Source organism: Rhinolophus sinicus, chromosome 10, assembly GCF_057876585.1.
Source record: "Rhinolophus sinicus isolate RSI-liver-muscle chromosome 10, RSI-T2T, whole genome shotgun sequence".
NCBI lineage: Eukaryota > Metazoa > Chordata > Mammalia > Chiroptera > Rhinolophidae > Rhinolophus > Rhinolophus sinicus.
In genome coordinates this window covers 1,637,392-1,662,279 of record NC_142510.1, presented here as the reverse complement: position 1 = coordinate 1,662,279, position 24,888 = coordinate 1,637,392, and the positions used below count along the sequence as shown (strand labels likewise).

At 51.4% G+C, this 24,888-nt stretch overlaps 1 protein-coding gene and 3 long non-coding RNA genes across 15 annotated transcripts in view; 1 reads left to right on the top strand and 3 right to left on the bottom strand.

Moving 5' to 3' along the window:
• Positions 1–24,888, top strand: part of SCNN1B (sodium channel epithelial 1 subunit beta) — a 58,143-nt gene that overhangs the window by 24,565 nt on the left and 8,690 nt on the right. For both annotated transcript variants that reach the window (XM_088801158.1, XM_088801157.1), the window contains exons 2-5: positions 2,602–2,752; positions 15,652–15,970; positions 18,180–18,456; positions 19,880–20,070. In XM_088801158.1, coding sequence (XP_088657284.1) covers positions 15,660–15,970; positions 18,180–18,456; positions 19,880–20,070 — 779 coding nt within the window. In that variant the 5' untranslated portion in view covers positions 2,602–2,752; positions 15,652–15,659. The remainder of the gene's footprint in view (positions 1–2,601; positions 2,753–15,651; positions 15,971–18,179; positions 18,457–19,879; positions 20,071–24,888) is intronic.
• Positions 308–15,613, bottom strand: LOC141569490 (uncharacterized). Of its 8 annotated transcripts, none has more exons than XR_016022492.1 (5): positions 7,692–15,613; positions 3,351–7,060; positions 2,063–2,214; positions 1,874–1,944; positions 308–689 (listed from the first exon to the last, which is right to left on the bottom strand). It is a non-coding gene; the product is annotated as an uncharacterized LOC141569490 (long non-coding RNA). The 8 variants fall into 8 exon arrangements; XR_016022494.1 differs by having other exon boundaries at positions 308–2,214; positions 3,351–6,065; positions 6,172–6,216; positions 6,991–7,060; XR_016022489.1 differs by having other exon boundaries at positions 308–1,944.
• LOC141569491 (uncharacterized) lies at positions 15,861–19,886 on the bottom strand. Of its 2 annotated transcripts, none has more exons than XR_012493199.2 (3): positions 18,696–19,886; positions 16,689–16,772; positions 15,861–15,998 (listed from the first exon to the last, which is right to left on the bottom strand). It is a non-coding gene; the product is annotated as an uncharacterized LOC141569491 (long non-coding RNA). The 2 variants fall into 2 exon arrangements; XR_016022499.1 differs by having other exon boundaries at positions 18,700–19,886.
• Positions 20,027–24,097, bottom strand: LOC109457353 (uncharacterized). 3 transcript variants are annotated; one of them, XR_016022497.1, is made up of 4 exons: positions 22,684–24,097; positions 21,546–21,774; positions 20,354–20,525; positions 20,027–20,154 (listed from the first exon to the last, which is right to left on the bottom strand). It is a non-coding gene; the product is annotated as an uncharacterized LOC109457353 (long non-coding RNA). The 3 variants fall into 3 exon arrangements; XR_016022496.1 differs by having other exon boundaries at positions 20,058–20,525; XR_016022498.1 differs by having other exon boundaries at positions 20,058–20,506.

The window sequence follows — 24,888 nt, the reverse complement described above, 5'->3', positions numbered from 1 at the left end:
TATATTAATTTTTGCTCCAAAAGACACATTAGGGCCTATGTTCAGGGGATGTCCTCCTAAAAAATCATGCGAGGGCTTCTTTTCCGGGTAGGTCTTATTTTCGGGGAAACATGATATCTGCAGCCTCTGTCTTCATTCTAAGAGTCAGCTCCTAATGAAGTGCCTACTGTGTGCTAACCATGGGTAGATCAGCGCCATCCAGGAGAAACAGAACAGAAGCTACCAGTCTCAGCTGTATAAGCAACGTTACGTTTTCTAAAAGCTATATTTAAAAAAAAAAAAAAGTAAAAAAGAAACGTGAAACTCATTTTAATATTTTGTTGAAACCCTATATTCAAAATATTGTCACTTGAACATGTAATCAACATTAAAAATTATTAACGAGATTTTTTTCTTATGGGCAACACATCTTTTTAAAATTTTCAGTTGTGGTGAAAAAAAACCACATAACAGAATGTGCCATCCTTACCATTTCTAAGCAGTTCTGTGACGTTAAGTAGCCACAGTCGGCGCCTAGCACCACTGCCCGCCTGTGGAACTTTTTTCATCTCACAAAATATTGATACTTTACGTCTCTGTTTTTCATCCGATTTCTTCAACACCTGGATTGTCCTTCCACTGAGAGCACTTCTCAGTCCACCAAGAGGCGTCCCCAAGGCTGAGTAGTTGTCACACGTGCAAAGCGACTTCTGTGTTGGACAGAGAAAGGGGCAAAGGCGGGAATGAGGGAGGCCGTGCACACGCGTGGGGAGCTGAAGACTCTCGTGGAGGAAACAAAGGCGCAGATGAGATCGTCTCTATGGTGTCAGGTCCACAGAGGAAATAAGTAGGGCCGGGCGCCAGGGTGCTCTGGGGCCTTGGGGGGCACGGTGGGCCTCTGCGAGGTGGCGTTTGAGCTGAGGCCTCAGAGAAGCGGCCAGCTCCGTGAGCTAGGGTGATGGTCCTCAAGGCTGCTCGTGGGAAGTTGAAAATACAGATACAGATGCCAGGCCCGCCTTGACCTATGGAGTCAGAGGGGCTGCGTGGAGGGCCCTGGCATGTGTGTGTGTGCGCGTGTGTGTGCTGAGAGCTCGCCGAGTGACCCTGATGCCCGGCCAGGGAAACTGGAGCGGCTGCTGGGCACCAGTGACCGGGGGCACGCACGGGAACAAGAAGTGCAAAGCGCCTGCGGCGGAATGAGCCGGGCTTGTTGGAGGAGCAGAAGTGAGGAAGGGAGGGGGCAGGAGGTGAGTGTGGAGGGCACAGCAGCCTGGCCGCAGGGGCCCTCGAGACCACAGTGAGGAAGGGGGTGTTACTCTAATGCAAGGCTTTCAGGCCCAGCTCCCCACACTCGCTCTCTGTCTCTGCCTAAGGAGGAGAATCATCACTGGAACAGGTTTACGCATTAGTGGCTTCAACCTGGAAATAAGGACGGCCTTCAGAGGCAGGTGGTAAAACAAGGGAGTGTGTCCACGGAAGGGCATGGAACCGATTAGTGGGTGAATGAAAGAACAGGTTCACCCCGGAGCAGAAACCGGTCCTACTTGGAGGGGGTGGGGGGTGGACTAGCTAATCATCTTCCCAATTCTAGACTCACAAGGGAGCCCGCCCGCCTCCCCTCAGGCCTCCTGGTTCCTTCTCACAGCTTTCATTAGTCGGCTCGGGCTGCTATAACAAAATACCACAGACGGGGCAGCTGAAACAACACAAATTTGTTTCCTCACAGTTCTGAAGGTCATAGGAGTCCAAGGTCAAGGTGTCTGCAGGGCCAGTTCTCCTGAGGCCTCTCTCCTTAGAGAGCACTTCCCTGGTGTCTCTTTTGGGGTCCAATGTCCTCTTCGCATAAGGACACCTGTCATATTGGATCAGGGCCCACCCGACTGGCCCATCTTACCTCTTTAAATGCTGTATCTCCAAATACAGTCCCATTCTGACGTCCTGGGGGTTAGGGCTTCCACATATGAACTGTGGGGGGGACATAGTTCAGCTCCAATTGGCAGGGGACTAGGAGACCAGGTGGCTTTCTTCTCCCCCATCCCACCTCACCCTACACACACAGAATGTTTAGGCGAAAGGCACCTACCAACTGGACAGGTTTCCAGCCATAATCAACCCTGGCAACCACACCAAGGAATTCCAGCTGAACGGCAACGCCGCCCCCAGCCCTGAAGCCCAGACATACTTATTGAGCACCTTCTGTGTGCAAGTTGCAAGCTCAAGTACTGGGGAATCTGTCTAAGGAGAGATTAGAGAGGGATGTAAATAACCAGGGGACGAGGCAGATGAGGGCAGGTAAAGAGGAGGGGTTGGTCCATGGGAGATATTAAGGGGCTACGGGGGGTGGGTGGCAAGACGACTTCTTTTCAGCAGGGACTGGGAAATGAAGCAGGTACTATTTCCTCTCCTTTTATAGAAGGGTAAACCAGGGCACAGAGAGGGTAAGTCAATTCCACGAGGTCACACAGCAAGTAAGCGTCAGAGCTGGGATTTGAACCCAGGTTCTTACGCACTACCCGATTTTGAAGGGAAGTGCAGGGTGGGGGGTAAAAGGAGACATGCAGGTTGGGGTCACACTGTAAGGCGTCCCGAAAGCCAGCTAAGGGTTTGGCCTTTGTTCTGCAGATACCGGGAACCACTGAAAGTTTCTGAGGGGAGTGTGATGCGTGGTGACAACTGAGCCTCCGGGAAGTGCCATCCAAAAACCCAAAGCATTCATTTATCGAGCTGGGAAACTCCCCTTCTGGCACCTGTGCTTTCTAAAGCGGCTGTGCAGGTAAGTGTGTAAACTTAGTGGCCACCTACACGCTTTCCCCTTTCTTTCCCCAATAATGATAATAATAGCCAACACTTGGCATGCGTCATCTCATCTCCATCCTCCTTGGGAAGAAAGGCCCAGGGAGGGAGGTGCCAATGCCAGCTTGGTCTACAGATGAGACAACTGAGGGGTGATGTGGTGGGTCCAAGACCCCACCCAAGTCTGTCTAGCTCCAAAGCTCACATTTTGAGTAGCAATAGACTCATTCATGTCTCCCAGTGGAAAACAGAGAGAGGCCACCCAGCTGGACCTACTATAGGAGCCTCCAGATATTACCAGGTTGACCTGAGTTTTCTGACTCTTGTCAGGAACACTGCATTCTATTCCCAGAGGAATAACCACCTCCTCCTCCACCTCTACTCCCCACCCCCTGGCACCTTCCACGGCTGGGCAGGTCGTCTCTGCTCCAAGGTGCCTCCAGCCTTGGCAGGGAGGAAGCAAATGAAACTGGCCACATTCTTCCCCGCCGGCTGTCAACACACAGCACCCACCCCGGGCAAGTGGCCACTTGCACGGCTGGGTAGGGACAGCACCGTCCGTGGGCCTGTGTGCTCACCGTCGGCATCTGCCCATCGTCTGCCCATCAGGACACCGTGGCACAGCTCCTGGCATCGGGCCTGGTGGGTGAGGTGTTTCCCATGCAACTGTGACCACACGGGCTAAAGCCTAGTGTCCCCGAGTCCTCGGCAATAGGAAGCGAACAGCCTCAAGCCTCTGTCCACAGGGTCTGGAAAACAGGAGCCATCCAGGAAATACACATTCTGAAGCCGCCACCTCCTCAAATCCATCTTTGGCTCACTCTGTCCCCGAGAGGAGAGAAAGGTCCCCCTGCCCAAACTGCGGCAAGAATTGTCGGGCTGCCTGGAACCCCAGGCAGACTTTCCTACTGTAAAAGGAACACAGTTTTGGAAAGCAGTGACAAATATTAGAACAAAGCTGAACTATACATCCGACCTGAACTTCTCTCACAAGCCCCCCCACCCTGTTCTGCCAAACACTAACATTCACCCCCAACCAACCCAGCATTCCACTTGTCCCTTACCCCAGAGTCGCATCTAAATTCTAAGACGCTTGCATTTTTACAAAAAACTCTTCTACAATTCCCCCTGCTCTAATAACCGTTTTCCTGACAATCCAATTTTCTATCTATAATAGGTAAAATCTCACTTTTATGAAGTAACATTCTATCATAAGCTTTCTCCCATGTTGCTATAAAAATAAAAACCCTTTCTCATTCATTATTTTTTTTTATCACACAAGCAATGTATGTTCACTGTGGGAAAGTTACAAAACAGATAAACAGAAAACATTTTTTTAAAAAGTAACCACAGATCCTTCCGCCCAAAGAAAATCACCATAAACATCCTGGCTAATCCCATCTAATTTTCCCCCTATGCACATAGACGTATAGACACATATTTTTTTTAAATGGAAACAACCACCCTTCTCCATGGCTCCCTGCTGTGTCACTGTCACCACGTGCCTGTTTGTCGCACTTCTGCTTTGTGTGTGCATTTAGTTTTTCTTGCCATGTACATCAGTATTCATGCCGAGAAGCCAGGCGGTGAGGGTTTAATCGTCACAAGGTGTGGTCACCTTTCAAATCCACCTGTGGTACTTGGCGACCAGCGAATAAGGCAAGGACAAGCCAGGAGCACTCTGGCCTCATGACAAGACAGGTCCCAAGGCTTTGAGCGCTGGCCAAAGGCCAGAAGCATGCTTGTTTCTCCTTTAAAAGGCCCTTCAAAAAGAAAGTGTTTTTCTGGCTGCTATGGCCTCGTCTGAAGTCCTGCAGTTCAGGGTCTTCGGGCTGGGGTGGTGGACATACGTCAGCTACTCCTGGGACGGAGGCTGATTTAATCTTAGACCAACGGAAAAACCCACAGAACGGGTTCTGGAAGAATTCCGCCATGCACGGCAGCTGGGGGCCGAGGGGTCCGTAAGGCAGGTTGGCCTAGAGTGACAAGTGGAGACGTGTTTTATCTCATCTGGTGAGTTCACAAGACAAGGGCTGGCCGTGGCTCGGTCTGTCTCCCCGTGCAGCGTGGCGTGTGCAGGTGGTTTGTAGATGGTGGGCTGACAAATGTCTTTGATCTCACGAGTCATTATTTATGTTGTATTAGAAAACATATATAATTAGTACCATCAAGCCTATGATTTTGTGGACATTCTTGCTTAGGACAAAGCTTAACGAGGTACGGAAGTAAAAACAAGCATGCGTCAACGTAAAGAGAGATATTGAGTCAATGAGAATATAATTGGTACCCAGCTGCAGCCCAAATCACGAAGGAAGCATTCACGGTCGTGCCCTGTGTATCAAAAGTTAGTTCCCGAGAACACAAGCCGGCCATCGTCACTTCCACCCCTGACCTGCCTTTGCTACAAGGGGCCTCTGGCTTCAGAGGCAGCTTCGTCACTCTTCCAATGCGAGCTGGATCAAGGATCCAGAAAGTACTGGAAACCAGCAGTCGGCAAAGGTGCGTGAGCTGAGCTCCTAAAACCTGGAAGTCCTGTCCTGCAACATTGTAGCAAAGCTCTGAACTGTGGGCCTTGGTTTCTCCACCCACTCTGGAACGCGAATATTTATTTTTGAAGTGAGATTTAAAAATGGGTTTGTGCATCTGAGATTTCCTTTCTACTCTGGATTATCGTGTTGGCCTAGGAAGGGGCCTCAGGGGGCCAGCCCACCACTGTAGACGTGTCAGTCTTTCAGCCAATAAAAGGGTTCTAGGCTTTTGACTCTAAGCTCTTGGCTGGAGCTGGTAAAAGTGACTCTTAGGAAGTACCGTGTTTCCCTGAAAATAAGACCTAATGCATCTTTTGGAGCAAAAATTAATATAAGACCCGGTCTTATATTATATGATGTTAGATAAAACCCGATCTTACAGTAAAATAAGACCAGGCCTTACATCCTGCCACCTGCTTCTGGGTAGTGCCCGAGGGGTGAGGGGCAAAGGTGTGTGGTGTGCTGAGCTCTGAGCAATGGGGAGGGGCGGGCACGGCAGGGGCCAATGACAGCTTTATGTCTAGAGACCACGCCAGGTTTTCCAAGGCTCCTGGTCCATGTTCCCTGCAACGTGTGGCCAGTTTTCCACCACCGGCACCACCGGGGCACTCACCTGACACCATTACTCATCTTTCATCCAGGACCAGCCCGACTGGCACAGCAGGGCTGCTTCCAGCTGGCAGGTGACAGGATGGAGCCTGGCTTAGGGCTGGGGAGAAGATGGCGGCGGGTGTCTGCCCCACACGCTCTGTCCCACGCTGGCTCCTGTCAGGGTGGGCGCTCTGGTCTCAGCCCTCCAGCCGAAAATTCAGTGCTTGCAACTTTGGCCTAACGGGTTTCCTTCCTTTCCCGACACCCCCAGATTACAAACCTCATGTCGTAATCAGCCTCTTCAGGAAAGATGGTTGCATTTTGCCTGAGGACCAAGGGAGAGTGCTGGCACCTGAGTCATTACTAGGTGTCTTTGGGTTTTAAAGAAGGTACAGGGAGGAAAGAACATGGGGTGAGGCCCCCCCAGCTGCACGCAGCAGCCCCCCACGGGAGCCCAGGCCACTTCTCTCCCAGGATAGCTTAGAATTAGCCCAGGAGGAAGGGGGTTTGTCTTCCAGGTATGGGCTCTGCCTCACCAACTGCCTCCTGTGGGCTGGACTCGCCATGCAGAGAAGCAGGAGGCAGCTAGACCACCGCGAGGTGTGGGTTACAGAAAGGGCTTTATAGGGAAACCTGCAAGGCCAGAGTCAGCAGTGCAAAGATGCTTTTGATCCCCCAGGCTCCCCACAGAGAAGCATGAGGGTCCAGGACACCTCCTGGGGCAGAAAGGGCTCCATTCCTGGGGAGGGACTCCCATCCCAGCCGCCGGGTCTCCCTTCAGACGGACAAGTGTAGAAAGTGGTCCTATCAGTGGCCAGCAGCCCTGGGCTGCATACACGGCTGGGGTGCCAGGCAGGCTGGGTTTACATGCATTGTTTACAGGAGCCGTCTGGGAAAGCCAGTTGCCAGCCATTGGGGGCCTTGGGGACCCCCTGCTAGGGAAAGACTCAGTTCCAGAAGGAGCAGAGTGTGAGTGCCACTTCTCCTGCTGGCCATTGCCCCACAAATGACAGTCCCAACAACCCAGAGTGAAGACTCAGGGTCATTTTGAATGAATCTCCTTGCGTGAAATAATACTGGTAAGAACAGCAGCACTCACCGTTCATCCAGGCTTCCCTGTGCGGCCAGCGTGGTTTCCCTCGCATCTCTCACTGAATCCGGACAACCGCCTAGAAGACGCGGGACTATTATTCCCACTTTACAGGAAACAGCAGAGCCAGGCCCCCCTGGGGCCTCCCTCCCAAGCCCTGCCCTGTCTGCCCCACACAGGAATGTAAGTCACTTCTGGTCCCTGATGTGGGCATTTGGTGGCCTGTGGAAGGCTGTGGATGGGACTTCCTTGCTACCCTTTGAGGGTCTCCCGGCCCCGTGGAACAAGGTGGTGACCCCACCCTCACCCCCACCACGGAGTGAAACCCTGGGACATCTACCAATGCGCTGCCGAAGTGTGGGGATGCCAAAGGATAGCTCCCTGGGGTGCGGGAGTGTGGCCACTGCCTCCACACCACAGAGTGACTCATCCATGACCCTGCCACCAAGGACTCAGCGGCGACGTCAGCATGACTTTGCCATAAATGGTTAGCATTTCGGGCTGGAATGAACGTGAAAGCACTTCTAAACCAGTACCTTCCAGGCTCCCACACATCTCGGTGGACAGAGGATGAGAATATTTGTATCATGCTCTCCAGCCAACGGACAAGTCGCCCTGTGCTATGGCAGTGGGGCGGGGGTGGGCGCTCCAGCTGCCCCCACCCAGCTCAGGTTCCCGAGGCCGAGAGAGTCAACACCACCCCAGCTCACCTGAAGCTCCTGTCGGGACGGCTCCCCAGGTCCCCCCGCAGCTGCTCTTCCTGGCTTTGCTCCCGCAGCTCCTGTGATGGCAGCTTGCACCCCATCTGCCGACAGCAGCCTTTTCAATCTAGACAGCGAGGTCCAATGTGAGGGCATTACGGTGTCACAGCCACCACCCTTACTGTGCACATGGCTTGCACATCCCCATGCGTGCCAGCTCACGTGCACACGTGCACAAGAGGTGGAAATGCTGGGTCCTGGCTGTCAACATGCCACAAGAGGTAGTCTAGACGGCGAGTGACTTTGCAATGACAGCACCAATTGAACCCCCTCAGTACATAAAGGGGTGCTTTTCCCCAACATCTGGCCAATGGCTGCTATTGCAAAACATTTTCATCTTTGTGAGTCTAATGGCTGCCATACAGATTCTTAAAAACTTCAGTCCAATCAGCACCGATTAAAAATTGCTCTTTTCAATATTGTTTTTCTGTCCCCGGCAGGCCTGCAGGCTGCACCAAGTCAGGGGTTTCTGTCTTTACTGTTCATTTACAGATGGATGCTTGGCACCTGCAACAGGGCTGAGCACACAATCGGCGCTTAATAGTTACTGAATAAATGAATAGACTGAGCACTGAGGTGTATTAACCAATGTTACGCCAATACATTTAGTTTTTAAAAACTGACACGGTCCAGAGTACGAAAGGTCCAAAAGGAGTAACACTTTTAAGTCTCCGTCCCTGCTCGTCTCCAGACATCTAACCCCCCTTCCTGTTGCTACTTCCGGCATCGCAGCCCCTAGAGAATGGCTGTGCACGCACAAGCACTTCTGTGTCCCTTCCTGCTTCTACACAAATGCAGGCTGGCTTTCTATGCGCTCCTGCCCTTTCTTTTCTCTCACTAACCATATGCCTCGCAGCACCTGCCATCTCCAATCACCTCAGATAAGACCACTGCATGTCCCTTCCTGGAGGACGGTGGCGGGGGCCGCTTCCTTCTTGCCCGCACTAGTCACACTGAGTTTACGGGACGACCTAAAGATGACTGTGAACCCAGCCTTTGGGGGAATGAGGCATATACGCACGCGGAGGTGACGGCTGGCGCCACTGCTACCCTGCAGATGTCCCCAACACCCACCGGAGCGTGTGCAAGAGGTCAGGTGTCATGGAGAGTGTCGGTGAGAGGACGATACAAGTAGGGATTTAGCAAAGTGTGTGAAGGTGATATGCAGACGGCGGCTGTTTGGGAAACACTCCATTAGGAGGGACTCGGTGGGGAAATAACAAAATCAAACTTCCAAATAGTGGTATCAATAGCCATTGGAAAGATTTCTTTTTATTTAATGCGAACATACAGGACGCGTAGATCGGGTGTCGACGCACTTTGTGTGTAAAGGGCCAGAGTTGAGAGTTCAGGCTTTGCAGGCCGTGGGTGTCCCTGTCATGTGGACTTTTTCTTTTTGCAACCCTTTCAAAATGCAAAAACCATTCTTAGCCCAAGGGCGGTCTAAAAACAGGCGTGGGGCTGGAGTTTGAGTTGAAAATCGCAGGCTCTTGCAGAAAATTAAGGAGTTCATGCAACATAACGGCCTCTTGTGCCCCAAATGGAGCTAAAACCGCCGAGTGGGGCCCAGCTAGTAATGACACTCACCTATCAGCAGCATCCACGTTTTCCTTCCCCATTCCCAGGATTGCTATGAACTCATGGACTTCTATGCATTTAATATGAGTCGATGCATTGCCGTTGTTTTCTGTTTTTTCTTCCAAGCTGCTCCAATTGTCCCATCTTTGCCAGTGAGAACCCCTTCAAATAGTCCTTCTGAGTGACCTCAGTAGCCTCTGGTGGCTTCCTCGGCTTTTTGGTATGATGAGATTCATCTTGTACGTTTCCTGCACAGAAAGTGGTCATTTTTCTATGACGCCCTGGTATATAGAGAATGGAATGTAGAGACCGAAGTCTGGGTCTGCAATGCACGTCATATTTGCATTTACAAATAGAAATGACATCCAGTGGATGTCTGGGCGCTGGGGAGAATCTAACCGCTCCCCTAAAGTTTCTCTAGCCTGGCACAGGGAGCCCATCTACGGTTCTCACCTTGGTGAGGCCTCGGGGGCAGCCAGCCCTGTTCTGGGGCTGCCTTAGCAGAGGCAGAAATATGAAAGCGTTTTCAATAACCAGAGTCAAACCCATTTTCAGGTGAACCTTCAATTAACTATAAAAATCCAGCTACCCGGAATGCTTATTCCCTGATAACCTTGGATAATTGAGGTCTGGATGCAAAAACAAGTACAGGGGATTTTAATGAGAGCGCCTAACCTACAATTTACAGGGGTCACAGAGTCAGATGTCCACATATGCCAAAGCAGGAAATTTTAAAAAAGAAAGAGTAATGTGGGCTAGGTATGAGAAAACAGAGAATGGGGAGAACTGGGGTGAGCTGGGGACCACACGCTCCCTCGGGGAACAGCTGCTAGCCAGTTTTGCTGAAAGCTGCCATGTGAGGACACCTGTCGGGCCTTCCTGATTTTTCAAAAGAGGAAGACGAGCTCAACTCTTTTGAAACGGCAGTGGATTTAAATTTTTGTTAAAACTTATTTAGACATCACTGATAGACTATAAGATACCTCCATTGTAAGCATAGCGTTTGATGAGTTTTTACAAACGTACACACGCCCACTTAACCGCCATCTCACCCAACATGGAGAATAGTTTCATCACCTCCGAAAGGTGCCCTGGTGTGTCTTTCTAGTCAGTTCACTGTTCCGGGACTCGTTGCTGTTTGCTGTCTCTATAGGTTACTAGTTCTCTTCTAGGGCTTCCTGTACATGGAACTATATAGTATCACTCTTTCGGCTTCTTCACTCAACGATAATGTGCTTATATCCATCCACGGTGTTGTACGTTATCAACAGCCAGTTCCTTCTTATTGCTGAAGGCTATTCCATTGTCGGGCGAAGCCCCAATTTGTTTATTTATTCACCTGTTGGTGGACATTTGGCTTCTTTCCAGTTTGGGCTTATTACTGAATAAGGCTGCTGTAAATGGGGATGGGAAAGTCTTCGTGGGAACATGTTGTCGGTCCTCTTGGAGAAACAGAAGGGGAATTACTAGGTCATGTGATGGGAGTCCATTTAACTTTCTGAGAAGCCGCCCAAGTGCTTTCCAAAGTGACTGTGCCATTTTGCATTCCGGCCGGTCACGAGGAGAGTTCTCATGGCTCCACTGTCCTCACTGACACTACAAGCTCTCTGTCCCAGCAGGTGGAGGTGGCACCTCACTGTGGCTTTGATTTGCATTTCCCCAGTGACTAAAGAGGTGAAGTATCTCCTCATGAGCTTATTGGGTCGTTCGCATATCAGCTTTTATATAATGTCTTTTCAAATTTCTGGCCCATTTGTTGTTGGTTGGTTTGTCTTGTTATTGAGTTCTAAGAACTCTCTCTAGATTCTGCACGCACCTTCTTTATCAGACATATTATTACAAGTACTTTCTCCCAATGGTTTGCTGTTTCGTTTTCTTAACAGTGTCTTTTGAAGAGGCTCTTTTAATTTTAAAATGAAATACAGCTTATAAGATTCTTTTCTTTTGTGATTCATGATGTGGTGCCCTATCATAAAGATCTCTGATAGGAGATCGCATACATTTTCTCCTGTACTTCTTCTGGATGTTCTATAGTTTTAGCTCTTGTGTGTAGGTCTCTGGTCCCTTTCAAGTTAATTTTTGTACATAGTGTGGGGGAGGGGTTGAAATTCACTTTTTTTTTTTTTTCAATGTGGACATCCATTTGTTCCAGCCTCTTTTGTTGAAAAGACTGTCCTTTCTGCATTGAATCACCGGGGCACATTTGAGGGTCTACTTCTGGACTCTCTATCAGTATGTCTATCATTACACCAATATCACACTGTCTGGTTACTGCACTTACAGTAAATCTGGATTCAGATAGTGTATGTCCTTCAACTTGGTTCTTCTTTTTCAAGGTGTTTTTTCTTTTTCTACTTTAGTTCTTTTACTTTTCCACATAAAGTTTAGAATCAACTTGTTGACGTCTGCAAATAGTCTGCTGAGATGTTGACTGAGATTAAATTAACTTTAAAGCTTAATTTGGGGTTAAGTCACATCTTAACAATATTGAATCTGTTGACCCAACAATATGGTATAGCTCCCCATTTATTTAAGTTTTCTTGAATTTAAGTAACATTTTTTAAAAAACCACTAAGGGTACCAAGACATTAAATGGGGAAAGAACAGTCTTGGTGTTGGGACAAGTGGACGCCACATGCAAAAGAAGGAAGTTGAAGCCTTCCCTCCCATCACATACAAAAATTAATTCAAATTGGATCAAAGACCTAAATATAAGAGCTAAAATTATAAAACTCTTAGACTAAATTATAGGAATCGGTCTTTATGACCTTGGCTTTAGAGAACGGATTCTTAGCTAGCGTACCGAAGTGCAAGCAGCAAAAGAAATATAGACACATTAGAGATCATCAAAATTAAAAAGTTCTGTGCTTCAAAAGACACCATCGAGAAAGCGAAACAATAACCCACAGAATAGGAGAACATTTTGGCAACTCCTACGTCTGATAAGGAGCTCAGCTAGAATATAGTTGTAAGTGACTCTTACTACTTAGTAATAAAAAGACAAATAACCCAATTAAAATATAAGCAAAGGATCTGATAGTTCTCCAAAGAAGATATATTGGCCAATAACACATGAAAAGATTTTAACAGCATTAGTCATCAGGAAAATGCAAAATCAAAACCAGAATAAGATACCACGTCACACCCACTAGGGTGGCTGCAATCATTTTTTTTAATGGATAATAATAAGTGTTGGAAGAGGGTGTAGATAAATGGAAACCCTCACACACTGCTGGTGGGGAGGTAAATGGTGCAGCCACTTTGGAAAGCAGTCTAGCAGGTCTCAAATGGCTTAGACATGGAATGACCATATGGTCCAGTGCGTACTCCACTCCTAGGTGTGTACCCAAGAGAAATGAAACCATGTCCACACGAAAACGTGTACACATATGTTCATAGTAGTACGATTCACAATAGCCAGACATCCGCCAACTGATGAATGAATAAATAAAATGGAGCGTGTCCCTCGTATGGAATGTTATTTGGCCGTGACAAGAAACGCAGTACTAATACACGGTACAACGTGAATGAATCTTGAAAACATTATGCTAGTTGAAAGAAAAGCAGTCACAAAAGAGCGCATAACGTATGCTTCCATTTATATGAAGTGTCTAGAACAGGTAAATCTATAGAGACAGAAAGTAGATGAATAGTTGTCTCGGGGTCGGGGAGGGAGGGGGAGTGACTGCTGATGGGTACAGGGTTTCTTTGGGGGACAATGAAAATGTCTTAATATTTATTGTGGTGAGTGTACTAAATCAGTGAATAATTCTCACTATACTAAAATCCACTGAATTCTACACTTTAAACAGAGCCGTTCTATGGTACCTGAATTATATCTATCTCAGTAAAGCTGTTATGTTAAAAAGGGAATTATAAAAAAAATACTGTGCTAAGGAAACAAAAAAAAAAGCTTGTGCAAACCCAACACAGCCCCTGGGTCCTCTTTCTGCAACGTCTCATTCAGAAGGTTCAGACAAATTGACCTTATGAATAGTATTTACATGTCATGTACCAAAATAATAGCAGAGACACACGCTGGGTTCCCAGTTAGCCTCCCACCACGAGGCTGAGTCACATCTCAGGGAAATTTTGTCTCTGAAAGTGAGTGGATGTTTTCTCTTAACAGAAACAAGTGTACATGACATTTATTGTTTTCGAACTTGCTCTCAGAAACGTTTGCCACGAGTTAAGGGCCGAGACGTAGGCAGCCATGTGTGACTTTCCAAAGCCTGGTGGTGACCACACTTCCTGCATCCATGTTATGGGCTCTGTCTCCACTTGGCTTGTGTGTGTTGGTTTGAGCTGTAAACAGATTTAAACTTTTCCACACCAGCTGTGTATACATTCCAAACACAGACCATCTATCACCGTGGGGATGAAATCTGACATAGAATCCTTTGTAGCATTTATGGGTTCTTACTTGGCTAATGTCCCAAAAGGCCAAACGATGGTTAGGAGATAAGCCAGGACTCAACAAACTTCTGTAATTAGCTTGTCATCGCCACAGTTTTTGCTGCCTGCGATACTGTTGTTACTGCATACTTTTCTTCTCTTTCTTTTCTTTCTCTCTCTCTCTTTCTCGTAAGTGGGTTTAAGAACTAAAGTAAAAGCTAGTATCTCTTGACATAATTAGCAGGTCCTGCCTGAAAATAATCCCAGGGGAAACAGAACAGTTGTTATTTCTAACGAGACACTGTTGTCTGCTGAGGCTCTGAGCCCCAGGCCTCGCTGTTAAACGGGGAGGCTGGCGGGGCTGTTAAAATGGTGGTAAGGACCTGCTTGGACTAAGCTGCGATTTCCTCCTTGACTGAATCAGAATGATTCCATGAGAGTGGGAAACTGTGGACACCGGAGAAGTCTTGTCTGTTTCTCCCACAGCTATTTATTGGAGCCTGAAGTGCAAGTCCAGGCCTTGGGGAACTGGACTATACAGGACGGACAAAGCCCCAGCTCTTTCCAAGTTGGGGATAATAATGTATAAGAATGAAATGACATTAGAAGCCCCTTGCAGTGCCTGGAACGCATAGATCTTTGATGTTTCTCTCGCACTGGTTATTATTACTGTGACAATGACACAGGGTAGAATGAGGTGAATGTCTTTTTTGTTATGATTCTAATGGTTGCAAATGGGAGATGCCCCATTCGGATCACCATTAAGTATGATAGAAAATGTGTCGGCTCCCATATCTGATGAGTCCAGGAATAAATGGCTTCAGGAATAGCTGGATCCAGGGGTTCAAAGGATGTCACACTTCCCTCTCTCCATCTTGTGACTCCTCTGCATTGGCTTTCTTCTCGGGCAGTCTCCCCATTTGTCGTGCCAAATACCACCAGCTTAGTTGCCTTAGTTAAAAGGGAGTCTCTTCCTCAGTTATTCCGGCATAAAGTAACAGAATTGAGTCCCAGTGGTGCAAACTGGGGTCATGCGAGCAGCCGCCCGACCTGGTATCTCATACCAACTGAGACAGAGGAGGGGCCGCTCGACTGCAGGAACCTCAGGCACCTCCCTGCCCACCAGGGGGCCCCCAGAAGGCGAGGCTCTCAGAGGAGGGCGGGGGTCACTGCAGCCCTCAGGAACCTCATGAAGGAGGTGAGCTTGGCCAGGTGGGGCTCCAGGCATAGGGTCGGGGTGCTGCTGCAGCAGCCAGGGACAGGAAGGAGCAAACAGGTGCTTCCTGAGAAGCCACCGTGTGCCAGGCTCCGTGACAGGTACCTTGGTTAGTCTTCACAAGCGCCCTCAGGGACCCCCAGCTGGAGGACACTGAGGCCGTGAGAAAGCGATTTGTTCCACAAAGTGGCAGAGTCCTCTGTCGTCCTCACAGCTACAAGAGTCACCGTCACCCTTACTGCCCTGGGAACTCACACCACAGGTTTCCTTCCGATCCATCCTGCTTAGGAACCGAGCGCTTTTGACGGATTGTTTCCTTAACCCGTGTCACCAGCTAACATCTTAGGACAAGGGCAGCTGCCACACTGAGCACTTTTGTGCGTCACCTAACGAAACCCTCTCAGCAATCCTATCGATTAGATTACGGACGATCGTCACCATTTTATAGATGAGAACCTGAGGGGTGGAGAGTTCAAGTAAACTGTCCGCTAGGCCGAGCACTCCCAGAGGGCAGAAACCTCGATTGTTCTGCCCATCATTGAGTCCAGGGGGACTAATTCCATGCCTGGCATACAGCAAGCACTCAGTAAACGCTTTTTGGCGGGCTGGTTGGGTGATCGCCGGCAGGAGGGAAGAAAAGAGGGAGGGAGGGACCACGAGGCCGTGTGGCCTGGCCCTGGCCCACTGGACTTCTGACGCAGCGTCGCCGTGTCTCCGCAGGGACGGCGATGCAGGTAAAGAAGTACCTTGTGAAGTGCCTGCACCGGCTGCAGAAGGGGCCCGGCTACACCTACCAGGAGCTGCTGGTGTGGTACTGCGACAACACCAACACGCACGGCCCCAAGCGCATTATCCGCGAGGGGCCCAAGAAGAAGGCCACGTGGTTCGTGCTCACCCTGCTCTTCGCCTCCCTGGTCTTCTGGCAGTGGGGCGTCTTCATCAGGACCTACCTGAGCTGGGACGTCAGCGTCTCCCTCTCCCTGGGCTTCAAGGCCATGTACTTCCCCGCGGTCACCATCTGCAACTCCAGCCCCTTCCAGTAGGTGGTCTCGGGGCGCACTGCCGGCCTGGGGGGGGGGGCGGGGGGGGCAGGGGGAGGAGTCCTCGTCTGTTTCTGTGTTTGGTCCCCTTCCTGCCAGCTTTCCTTTCTTCCCTTTTCTTCCCCTTTCTCTTGTTGTTACTCCCCTTGCTTCCCTCCTTTCTCTCCCTGTTCCTTTTCTTTCCTTCCCTTCTTTCTCGTCCTTACCCTCTTCGTTTTTACCCTTTGGCAACACGTAAGAGTCAAAATTCACAAACCTCCTAGGCTTAAAAGAGAATCTCAAAAAGCGTCTGGCCTTCCCTGCCTTCAGGTACCCCAGTGCCTGGCTATTGATTTAATTTGTATTTATTGAGCACCTACTATGTGCCAGGCACTGTTCCACGCGCTGGGAATACATCAGTGAATAAAACAAAGTTCCTGCCCTCCTCACAGCCTCCCAGAGAAAGCAAACATTAATCCTTTTTCCCTTAAATATAAAGTGATGATATATATGTATTGCATATATATATATATATATATATATATATATATATATATATATATACGTATTATGCATCGAGGGCTTACGAAATACTAGGCAGTGGGTTAAGTGTTCTTTGGGTAATTTATGTCAATTTATGTCATTCTAATCCACACAATCACCCTAGGGGTGGGTAGTACTGTAGTATCCCCCAATTTACAGGTCAGGAAATGGAGGTCAGAGAGGTCAGGAACTTACCCAGAGACAACCAGGGGGATTGGAAGACAGCCAGGCGTGATCTGAGTCCACAGCTGCCACCGCTTAGCCAACCGACGGCAAGGCCTATGAAGGGGACAGACACACAAGCGGACTCAGCCTCATCAGGGCTGAGGAGAGGCAGGGGGTCAGCGGAGGAAAACGCCGCCAGAAATGAGTAGAAGTGAGCCAGGCGGGATGAAGAGAAGGCTCCGAGTGAGGGACGCAGCATGTGCAAAGGCCCTGCGCCGGGAGAGCTCGGTGCACTCAAGCAATTGGAGGAAGGACCAGCGTGGCTGAGTCACAGAGAACATTCTTGTCCAAAAGAGGTCCTAGAAGGGAACTCATACGTCCTGATGACATTTCCGGTCATCAGAAAGTCCCTTCTTTCTGGTAACAGGTCTCCTGCCTGCTTGGGTGGGTCCTTGCCATAACTAAAGAGCCCTTAATAATTACAGGAACAGCAGGACTGGCCGGGGTATAAGCATCACCTCACCGAATCCTCCCAACAGCCCTCCAGGGGAAAGGTTTTAACGCCCCTGCCCCTCCCCATTGGTAGGGGAGAGAACAGAGCCACAGAGAGACTCACTTGCCCAGGGCCACTGAGTGGCATGCCAGGACTGGCACCCACCAGGCTCGACAGCAGCCCCCACATCCACAAGCCCTGTCTCCCTGTGGGCACACGGGGCTGCTTTACTGTTCAGGGGACAGGCGGTGTGGACACGTGTCTGCCGACTGACCGGTCACCATTTGCAGCGTGGGAGCGTCCAGGAGCTGAGAGCAGACACTGAAAGCCTGCCCCACAGTCCCATCCTCCTTGTCCCCCTGAAACTGGCGCCTGGCCCCAAAATCACTGCTGGAAAGTTAGGGCCATGGGACCAGAGCCCTGCCCCTTCTCCCTGCGCTCTCTATTCCCATCCTGGGAGGGGACAGCAGAACGCTCTGCACACACAGTGTGTCCACAGGAGCCCACCTGCTCCAGGTTCCAGGCTCAAATCGGCCCCTCATCAGTTGGGGGAACCTGGAAAAATCACAGCCACTCCCATGGCCTGTTTCCTTATCTGTATGGGGAGGTGATCAGAGAATCACAGCAGAGGTTAAACAAAGTCAGACATAGGAAGCACCTAGCAGCTGGCAGGTGATAAGCAGTAAGTACCTGTGAGCTCCTAGATTCTTCCTCACTAAAATGAGAATTTCGTAAGGAAACAGACCCGGTCTGTCTTGTCTGCTGTTATATCCTCTTTGCTTCACACAGTGCCTGGCACATAGTAGGTGCTCATGAAATACTTGGTGAATGAGGGGCTGAGTGGGTGGGTGGGTGAGTGGATGGACGCGTGGACGCCTGGGTGAGTGGACAGAGGGGCAGGTGCTTGGGCAGGGCGTTCTTCTCCCATGTGGTGAGAGCCACGCTGGAGTCAGAGGAGACCCCGGCTGCAGCTGCTCTGCCTCTCGGCGCCCCTTCGCCCCCGCTGACCAGTCCTCGCCCCCACCCAGATATTCCAAAGTCAGGCATTTGCTGAAGGACCTGGATGAACTGATGGAGGCCGTCCTGGAGAGGATTGTGGCGACCGAGCCAAGCCATGCCAATGCCACCAAGGGCCTGAATTTCACCATCTGGAACCACACGCCCCTGGTCCTGATCGACGAGCGGAACCCCCGCCACCCAGTGGTCCTGGACCTCTTTGCGGACAATCACAACGGCTCAGCCGGCAGCAGCCCAGCCCTGAGACGGGGCTGCAATGCCCAGGGGTGCAAAGTGGCCATGAGACTAGTAAGTGGGGCCCGGGTACACATCAAGCAGTGAGCCCGATGCAGTGAGGCAGAGGGGGCTCTTTCCTTTCATAATCTGGGTCCTGCTGGGGCAGAAGCAGGCTGGAAGCCAGCGCCCACTTTGCGTCTTTGCCGAGCTTTTTAAAAAATAGAACTAGCTGGTATGTTCGTCAAGACACTCTGGGATGCAAATGACCCAACTCAAACTAGCTTCATTAGACCGGGGATTCATTGACTCACGTACTGAGATGTCCTGGGGTGGATGGGGTTCAGGTGTGGCGGGATCCAGGCATTCGAAAGCTGTCATCATGGCTGTTTCTCTCCTTCGTGGTTCAGCTTTTCTCTCAGTTGAGGCCCCGGCAATGGCCAGACACGCACCCCAGCAGCACAGCCGTCTCCCCAGAAACACAGCTCTTCCTTCCCAGGGGTCCCAGCAAAAGCCCTGGGACTGATCACCAGGTCACATGCTCACCCCTAAACCAATCACTGTGGGCTGAAGGATGGGCTCCTGTGATTGGCCAGTCCTGGGTCATGTGCCAAGGAGCTGCGGGTGATGTCAGCGTCTGTTGGACCACATGGACTGAGCAAGGGAGGAGGGGTGGTTTCCTGAAGGAGGAATTATAGTCTTATCATCAAAAGATGGGCATAAACATGGGCAGGTGGGAAACCACAGCTGTGCGGTGCGGCAGATGCCAGAGCAAAACCACACCTCACTGTCGGTGCCTCGGGGTGCCCTGGGGGCTCCGTAATTGCACAGATCCCTGGGCCCCGTCCTGCAGAGTCAGAATGGGCGGCTTGGGCCCCAGGCCCAGGAATCAGGATTGTGAAGAGGCTCCCTGGTGATTCTGACGCTCACTCTTGTTGGTGTCTCAGGCTGGGGCCATCCACTCCCCAGGTCCCTCCCCCAGCGGAGAGGGAGGCTGAGTCTGGGGTCCTTCAGGGCCCACACGGCCTTCAGGGAGCTGCCTCTGCAAGTCCTGGGAGGGGGCTCAGAACGGAGTCGGGGTCAGAGGTCCGAGGGTGCCTGTCTGTATATGTGCCACATGAGCGTGAGTGCGATGCCACGTGTGTGAATCCAGGTGTGTGGGCATGTGCTATGACCAAGATACCATGTGCTTGTGGTGTCAGAAAGTGGGCATGTCTGTGCGTGTGTGCGTATTACGTGAGTGCGTTATGTTTGGGCGTGCGTGGGCGTGTGTGCACATGTGCCTTGTGTGTGTGTGCACAAGTGTGTAAGGCCACACATGGGGGTGAGCTGTGTGCGTGCAGCCCCTGAGCACGTTCTCACGGGCCACAGCGGGTAGCCCAGGCCCAAGGTGCAGCCAGGGGAAGGCGGCTGGCAGCGCTTGGGGCCCCTGCCTTGGGGTAGAGACAGGCCCTGCCAGCAGCCCCGTCCCCACAGCAGCCCCTCTTGGCCCCCACAGTGCTCCGTCAACGGGACCGTGTGCACCTTCCGGAACTTCACCAGCGCCACCCAGGCGGTGACCGAGTGGTACACCCTGCAGGCCACCAACATCTTCTCGCAGGTGTCGCCCCGGGAGCTGGTGAAGATGGGCTACCCCGGCGAGCAGCTGATCCTGGCCTGCCTGTTCGGGGCGGAGCCCTGCAGCTACAGGTGAGCGCCGCCCGGCCGGGCTCGGCCACGGCCCCGCCGTCCACACCGTCCCTTTCTGGGCCCATGCGCCTTCGGTCACCTTTCCTGGAGGCACACAGAATTACAGGAGCACTTTAAAAATCAACTTTTTAGTGGTAGAATCATTTTAGGCGTACAGACAAGTTGCAGAGATCGCACAGAGTTTCACTGTGGTGATTTGTCACAAGTGAGAAACCGACATTGGCACATTACCATTCACTAAACACTTTGTTCCGATTTCACCGGCTCTCCCTGGTGACCTTACCCTGTTTCGGGAGTCCATCCAGGACACCCCGCTGCAGTGCGTTATCCCGTCTCCTGGGGCTCCCCTGGGCCGTGGCAGTTTGTCAGACTTCCTTGGTTTGGATGACTGTGACAGTTTCAGAGGATGGCTCAGGTGTTTCACAGAAAGGGCTCCCTGTGGGTTTGTAGAGAGGCTGGGTTTGGGGGAAGAAGAGCACACGGCCTCATCACATCATATCGGGTACACGTCAGCCATGTGACCCCCCCCCCCCATCTTGACTGTGCCAGCTTCTCCCCTGGGAGGGAACCGCCTTCCCTTTCCATGGACTGTATGTATCGGGAGGACCAGTCCCAGGTGCAGCTGCCCTGTTGGGGTGGAGGTGGCAGGGGGCACGGGGGACTCAGCAGCAGTGTCCTGGGGAGGGGAACATACTATCTGGAACCCTCTGTAGGTGGGTTTGTCTCTTCTCTGTTTGCTCAATCCTTTATTTCTACCAGTACGGACTCGTGTGTATTTGGGTTGTAATCCAGTAATACCACGCTATTTATTCTCTACTCAAGTTCGACCACTGGGAGTGTCAACGTAAGAATGTCCAACCCTATGGAGAATTTTTATCAGTTTATGGGAGCCAACCTGACCACAATGCCAGGAAGCAAGATCTCAAATGCTCCAAGAGTGACACTTCGCAGCTGCTTTTCCCCACTAGGAACTAAGGAGGGGACGTGTGGAGGACGATTTCGTGAAGGTGGGAGACAGCGAGGTGGAGACTGGATTACAGGACAGCTAACAGGACTGTGTGCTCCATGAGGGTGGTCTTCCGAGGGTCTGAAAAGAGGGTCCCTCTGGTACTGGGCACGCTAACCCGGCTGACCAAGGACAATGGACAGGGCTGCTGACGGCAAAGACCAACCTTTCACTAAACAGCCACAGGCCTGGGGGGTGACCTGCTCAGATCACCCTGTGAGGAGATTCCGCCACTGGACCTGTCAGTTTTATTACTGAACCCCTTTGACGTCCACTGGGGCTTTCCCAGTCCTGTGGACATGTCCCCATCCATTTGTCTGTTATCTTTGAGCACTCCTTACTTTCTGGCACGGTGAGGTCCCCCATCCTAGAATCAGCCATTTTTCCAAGGAGCTCTGGTTCCTTTTCTTGGACAGTAGTGTTTGGGGACCAGAACGTGGGCACAGGTATCTATTATTATTATTATTACCTCTATTATGTAAGCCAGGCAGCGGCTGTTGGTTTCTGTCCCGGGGAGCCTGCCCGACCCCTGCCACACGGCAGCGCTGCTGGTACACTGCTTCCTGCTCGGATGCCCTGTTCCCTGGTCTCCTGGGAGGCCGGCTGGTCTCTGTCTGCACGCCTGGCCCCTGGCCCAGGAAAGGTTTTGGAGGGAACGCCTGCCTCTGGAGCCGGAGGCGGCCAGTCCTGGGAGCAGCCTGTCGGGGTAAAGAGTCTTATCAACATGCAAATAGTTGGCAGGTAGGGACTGCAGACCAAGAGTGTAGCCCTGGGCAGGAGGGGACCGCACCCTGGGCAGCCCCCGCCCCTGGACTGCACCGTCCCAGGTGGTTGGGAACACTCTGTCCCGTGGAACAGGGCCTGTGGCCACAGCCCTGAGCCCACACAGGATGCAGACGCCACGGGGCCGCCCAAAGCTCCCTCACCCCTCCAGGCCTGGACTGTGCTGCCTGCGCCCCTCCCCCGCCGCCACTCCCTAGGCTCGCGGCCTGTCACTCAGCCTTGAAGCCCCAGCTCAGGCCTCAGCTGCGCCCAGAAACCTTCCCTCACCCTCCCCACCACCCGGGGCCAATGAGGCGCGTTCCTCCATGCTTATCTCTGTGGATGCCTGGTCACGTGCTCTAAGTTACAATATTAACAAATATTTACTGACTGTCTGTCTCCTGTGTGTCAGGCTCTGAGGGGAGAGTGTGAGCGGTGGCAGCTAGCACCTCAGTGCTCGGCATCCAAGCCTCAGCCCATCCTTTTGGGCGGGTGCCATTATGCCCCGGTGTGACCGGTGGGGTGACAAGGCACAGAGAGGTGAAGGAACCTCCCCACGCTCACCAGCTCACTCCGCAGTGACAGCCACGGGCTGGATGGCCCTAGGCCCTGGGCTTTCGGCTTCTGACTCCTTTCTCCCTCAAGACAGATGAGCAACTGCCCTCTCCGGGCTTGCGTTCTGACTGGTGGCAGCTACTCGTATGAGTAAGAGGTACCATCCAGGAGGTGACTTCAAGGAAACAAGCAGGGCAGTGACAGAGTAGCTGGGCAGGGAGGTGACCTTGCACGGGCAGGTCGGGACACACCTCAGAGCACATGCAACCCGGGCGATGGGAAGCCCGTACCTATTTGGCGAGCTGGTCAGAGAGGATGCACAGCCCAGGCCTGGGCAGCGGCCGGTGGGCACAAGCGCCTTCGCTGGGGAACATCTTGGCGTTTCCCTGGAGTGTCTCTCGAAGGTTCTAAGCAGGGGCGTGCCTGGGTCTGATTCACGGCTCGCACAAGCGGCCTTCCTGACCGCCTGCAGGAGGAGCTGGGTGGAAACAGGCTCGGGCAGGGGTCCGAGTACCCGTGCTGGTGGCTGGGACCCGGTGGGGGCTTGAGAGGTGCCCAGAGGCGGCTGCGCCAGAGACACACGCGAACTGCGAGCCTTGTCCGGCTGTGTCCTCCATGACAGCCTGAGCCCCGAGGGCAGGACTGGGTCTCGGCCTCCAGTGTCCGCCTATTAACAGATGGCTGCCGGGTGAACATGTGTGGTTTCTTCTTGCTTTTCCCTCTCACTGCTGAGGACACCAGCTCCCAGAGCAGATTTCACAGCCGGCCCTGGGCCCTCCTTAGCCTCCCAGCGCAGACAGTGAGACAAAAGGTAGAGGAAACGGCTTCCGAAGCTGATGAGAAGGGAGGGCCATGCGGCCGCTGACCTCACGGTGTCCCTGGGAGGCTTACATGAGAGAACGTGCACACACGCCTGCACGTTCCATGCCTGGCCCATGAAGGGTGCTCGGTCAGTGTTTGTTGCGGGATGCAGGGCTCAGAGGACAATCCCGCGTGCAGTGACGTTTCTGTGCTTTGGATGCTCTGAGCCCATTCCTTCCTGTTGTTAACAGAGTAAGAAAAAGAATGAAAACATCCAATGGCACTTGGAGCTGTTTCTCATGGCGATCTGAGCACGTACACACAGGCAGAACAGAGCATGGTGGCCTCGCAGGGCCCCCACCCCCCGCAGACCCGGCGGGAGCCGCTCACCCCTCCCTCGTGTGCCATTCTGTAGCTGGTCCTGCTCCTCTGCCTGCCACGTGTAAAGACGTCAGGGTGTATCTGCAAAACAGGAAGCCATTTTCCCATGAACAGAACCATCATCCCTTTATCCCACCTGAGAGAAAACGTAGCGATGACTTCAGTGTCACCCGTTACCCGTCGTCTCACACCGGTAAAGGGGCTGCTGCTTCGTTGGTTTGCTTGTTTCTATGAGGGTCCGATTGCAGTCCGCACGCTGATTGTGACCCGTCGCTCACTCGAGTTTCTTTCAACGAGAGGCTGCCTCCTTTCCTCTCTGTCACGATGCATTTGCTGAAGAACCTGGGTTATTTATGGTGTTGAGTTCCCAACAGTCTGGATTCTGCAGGTGGACTTGCTGTGGTGTCTCTGGACCTATTTCTGTCTCCAGGACTTGTTGTCAATGGTAGAGACAGATGCCCATCCTCTTCAGGGCTGGTTTCTGGTTTTGTTTGGTTTTTGGCGAGGCTATTGCTCACCAGTCTGTGCTGGATTGGTCACCACCGGTACACATTGCCCAAAGCCGCTCGCTCACCAGGGAGCAAAATGACCCTGTATTTTGTATTAGGTGGCGCTCTAATTTGTATCCTCTCTAACTGTATCACTCCCTCTTCAATTATCAGCTGGGTCAAACCAGAGCTCCCTTCTCACAGCTATACGGCAAGAACAAAAAAAAGTCAGATGGAAGGAGACGTGGATTAAGAGACTTAAGAGACATATTAGCGAATCACGTGTTATCATTTGGAGCATGAGGCAAATAACTTGTGAAAACAAAATTGACATTTATGAAACAACTGCAACTTTGAGCCAAATATTTAATAACACGCAGAGATTTTTGCTAATTATTTTTAACTTGGTAGTAGCCTTCCTTTTTGAGTTCTTTCTTTTAGAGATACATATGAAATGTTTACAAATAAAATTATGCTGTCTGAGATTTGCTTCAAAATAATTGCAAGGAAGAGCGGGTAGAGATGAAATGTGACTGGCTGGGGTGACGATTGTTAAAGCTGGTGGCAGGCTTCGTTCTCTCAACTTTCATAAGTTTGAAAAGTTCCAACTCCAAAAAAAAAAAAAAAAAAATTTTTTTTTTAAACTGAATTCTCTGAAACTACATTATACTGTCTCTCTACTTCTGGGAGCACCTTTATGGAAACATTTCTCATTGCTGTTGGATTCTTTCCTTAGGAAACACTTCCATGACATAAGCCAGGACCCCGAGAGGGTCGTTTTCATGCCTCGTTTTGCTGCTGTGTCCTGGGCGTCTGCGTGGACCG